This window comes from Lolium rigidum, chromosome 3 (genome assembly GCF_022539505.1).
Source record: "Lolium rigidum isolate FL_2022 chromosome 3, APGP_CSIRO_Lrig_0.1, whole genome shotgun sequence".
Taxonomy (NCBI): domain Eukaryota; kingdom Viridiplantae; phylum Streptophyta; class Magnoliopsida; order Poales; family Poaceae; genus Lolium; species Lolium rigidum.
In genome coordinates, this window is record NC_061510.1 from 60,386,939 (window position 1) to 60,390,517 (window position 3,579).

At 52.7% G+C, this 3,579-nt stretch overlaps 1 protein-coding gene across 1 annotated transcript; it reads left to right on the forward strand.

The window, feature by feature from the left end:
• The first annotated feature begins 235 nt into the window (after window positions 1-235).
• Window positions 236-2,953, forward strand: LOC124694894 (transcription factor bHLH96-like). Its single transcript, XM_047227821.1, has 3 exons — window positions 236-646; window positions 2,222-2,638; window positions 2,828-2,953. Exons 1-3 carry the CDS (start codon window positions 236-238, stop codon window positions 2,951-2,953), a joined length of 954 nt encoding a protein of 317 aa, XP_047083777.1.
• The last annotated feature ends 626 nt before the right edge of the window (window positions 2,954-3,579 follow it).

Genomic DNA, 3,579 nt, shown 5'->3' on the forward strand with positions numbered 1-3,579 from the left:
GGTCCCCTCCTCCTTGCTCGTACTTGTCCCCGCGCGCCGTCTCCCGGCCCGCTAGCCTGCTCCTATAAAAACGCCGACCGCCCCCGCCTCCCTCCTCACAATTGCCGGTCTCAGGGACTTGTGTCGTCTGCTACTGTCCACTTGTAATATTAGCTCGTCTTCTCAATCTCCGGCCGTTAGACCGTCGTCAAGGGAAGACAGGCCGTTCTTTAGCTTGCCGCTAACTAGCTGCCGCATGGCGCTGGAGGCCGTGGTGTACGCGCAAGGCCTTTTCGGCTACGGCGCAGGCAGGGACTCGCCCTACGCGCTCGCGCCGTGGTGCGACGCGGTGGGCGCCGGCGCCGGCGGTCCCGGTGACCTCTTCGCGGACTGGGACGTTGTGCCCAATGCGGAGGATCAGTGGGAGCCTGTCTCCAGCTGGGACCTCTCGGAAGCTTCCACGGAGAGCAAGGCGGCGGCGGCGGGGCCGGAGCCCGCGGCTGCCGCGGGGAGGAGGAAGCGGCGCCGCACCAAGATCGTCAAGAACAAGGAGGAGGTGGAGAGCCAGCGGAGGACACACATTGCTGTCGAGCGCAACCGCCGCCGCCAGATGAACGACTACCTCGCCGCGCTCCGATCCCTCATGCCCTCCTCATACGCTCAAAGGGTACGCACCTATGTGTATGTATAATCTACGATTGATCAACTTTTCCATATTATTAGATCATCATCAGATGAGCAACTAATCTACAGGAGGACACATTTCATTCGTCTGCTAACTTTTCACCACCTAGACGATTTTCTGAAAATTTGGATCTAGATCCATGGCTCATCCTCTTTATTCTTACACATACAAATCCCCAATGATGTTCAAAATAATTGTCTTCCCCTTCTTAGCCTCGGGCGCCGCCTAGTCTCTACCCAACATCCATGTCTGGTCTAGCCGCCATCTGAACAATCACTCTACCCCTGTGGCCCCGGTGCCCCCACCGAACCCTAATCGCACATCGTTTTTCGAATAGGGGAATATGACCCCGGCCTGCATCCGTCGATGTGCATAGTCTTCTAATCACACACCGTGGATGGCCATGCCTACAAATAGTTGTCTTCCCCTTCCGTGGTCGGCACAGCTACTGTGGTGTCTCGCGGAACTCTCCCTACCCAACCACCATGGCTGGTTTGGCCGCTACCCCAACAATCGCTCTACCACCACAGGAACCTGTGCTCCTACCCCAACCCTAAGCGAACACCGTGGATCTCGGTCCACTTACTATCCTCGATGCCTCTACATCGGCACATGGTCGCCTTTTTTCAATATTGTTGGCATCATTGCTGCCTCCCTTGCCATGTGTTTACACATACAATCCCCCTATTTCTTCCAAGTCCAACTGATTATCTTTCCCTTCCGAAGTCGATTTTGCCGGCCTTTGTCGTTCCTATGTGTATGTAATCGACGATTAATCAATTTTTCCGTATTACTAGATAATCAGATGAGAAAGTAATGAACAATACACATTTAATTCGTATGTTAATTTTCTGACCATTTTGATCTAGATTCATGCCTCATCATCTTTATTTTTACACATACAACCCCCTATTTTTCTCCAAATAGTTGTCTTCCCCTTCCGTCGCCGGCGTCGCTAGCGCGGTGTCTCGCCGCCCTCTCCCTACCCAAACACCATGTTCGGTTCACCAGATACCCCAACAATCACTCTACTACCATAGGCACCAGTGCTCCGGCCTACCCCAACCCTAATCGTACATCGTGGACCTTGATCCACGTTTTTGTCATCGATCCCTCCTTATTGGTCCATTGTCGCCTTTGTTTCAATGTCAATCGGCATCATTGGTGCCTACTTTGTCATGTGTGTACACATCGAATTCTCCTATTCCTTCCAAGTCCAATTGGTTGTCTTCCCCTTGTCGATTTACGGGCCTTGTTCATTCCCCGCCATCTCATCCTTACTCCCCACCAGCAACCCTAGCCCCGCACCTTGAACGTCAATCCTTAGATCCATCATTGATGCCGCTCCGTGTTGCTGGTTTTCTAGCATCGACTTGCTACCGCCTCTATTATCATTGTTGTTCCGCGTCGTAGGTACATCCATCTTGCTCAATATTGCACCCCCTTGACAGAAAAGGCAGTAGCCATATTATCAATAAAAATTGTATAACAATAACTTTTGGTAATGTAATGATGGATTGTAATCGTGTGTTAATTCATTCGCATTTAATTTGTTAGGGCGACCAAGCATCCATCGTTGGAGGAGCAATCAACTACGTGAAGGAGCTCGAACAGCTCCTCCAATCACTCGAAGTCCAAAAGAGCGTCAAGAACCGCAGCGGAAGCACGGACGACGACCGATCCCCTTTTGCCAGCTTCTTCACATTCCCACAGTACTCCACCTCGTGCAACAACATCGACGCTCCCACTGCCAGCGACGGCAGCTCCGCGAGCAACGTGGTCAAGAGCGAGACAGCCGTGGCCGACATCGAGGTGACCATGGTGGAAGGCCACGCGAGCCTCAAGGTGCTCGCCCCGCGGCGGCCGAAGCAGCTCCAGAAGCTCATCGCCGGGATGCAGCAGCTGCGCATCCCGCCGCTCCACCTCAACGTGACCTCCGTCGACGCCATGGTCCTCTACTCTTTCAGCCTCAAGGTAATTAACCTTTTTTTGGTACCAGTACGACACTTAATTTAGTTTATGCTCATGTTCGATGGAGACAAATCGACACTTCGAGCGATAATACACGTCGACGTTTTGTTTCCATTTCTATATAAGAACGGCGTACGTACGATGGTGTGAGTGCTGATGACATCGATCGTTTTCGCTGTGCACGTACGGTAGGTGGAGGATGGCTCCAAGCTGAGCTCTGTGGAAGACATTGCGGCCGCCGTGCACGAGATCCTTGGCAGGATACAGCGGGAGGGGGAGGAGGAGGCCATGGGCGGTCGTCTGAGCAGCTCGAGCTAGCTGATGGCTGATGGCTGATGGCCGATGCCACCGAGGAGAGCGCCGTGCGTGCATGTGAGCGCGCGCGCTGCGGCGCATGTCGTGTTCCTGCCATGGAATCCATTCTATTCTACTGCTACTAGCATCGTACTGTAAGTGACACTGTGAATGTGATTGTACCCTGCATGCAAACCCCTTGTCCGCTGCGAAGGGCGAACAAGGAAGGACAAGATAGCTATAGCTGCTAGCTCTATATCAAAACTGGCGCGCGCTCTGTATACTGGCTCTGATCACTTACTTTAGGAGCCAGTACAGTACGTGCGTACTTGTAGATTCATTGATTCACGGATTTTGCTTTACATGCATTCATGCAGCAGCTGCTGTGTGTGTCTCGATCGAATCCTTACGCTCACATGGTGTTACTGTTTCACCGTGTGCCGTGTGGTACACTTGTCGAGAGATTTGTCGGGGATGAACAGCAGGCAGAATGATTGCCCGATGATGTGATGAGTTCGTTCCTCTTATCTGTTGGGCAATAAAGCTCGCTTCTGCGATCGAGTGGGCTGTACGAGAATAATGTTCTGCCCAGAAATGTGCATTTCAAGGGCACCACCGTACGCAAACAGCATGAGTGGTGTCTGGTGCCA

Excerpts from the sequence above, each read along its gene's own strand:
- LOC124694894 (XM_047227821.1), top strand. The coding sequence starts at position 236 with ATGGCGCTGGAGGCCGTGGTGTACGCGCAAGGCCTTTTCGGCTACGGC. Across the intron at positions 647-2,221 it reads CCTCCTCATACGCTCAAAGG|GGCGACCAAGCATCCATCGT; the intron begins GTACGCACCTAT and ends TTAATTTGTTAG. Across the intron at positions 2,639-2,827 it reads TCTACTCTTTCAGCCTCAAG|GTGGAGGATGGCTCCAAGCT; the intron begins GTAATTAACCTT and ends CACGTACGGTAG.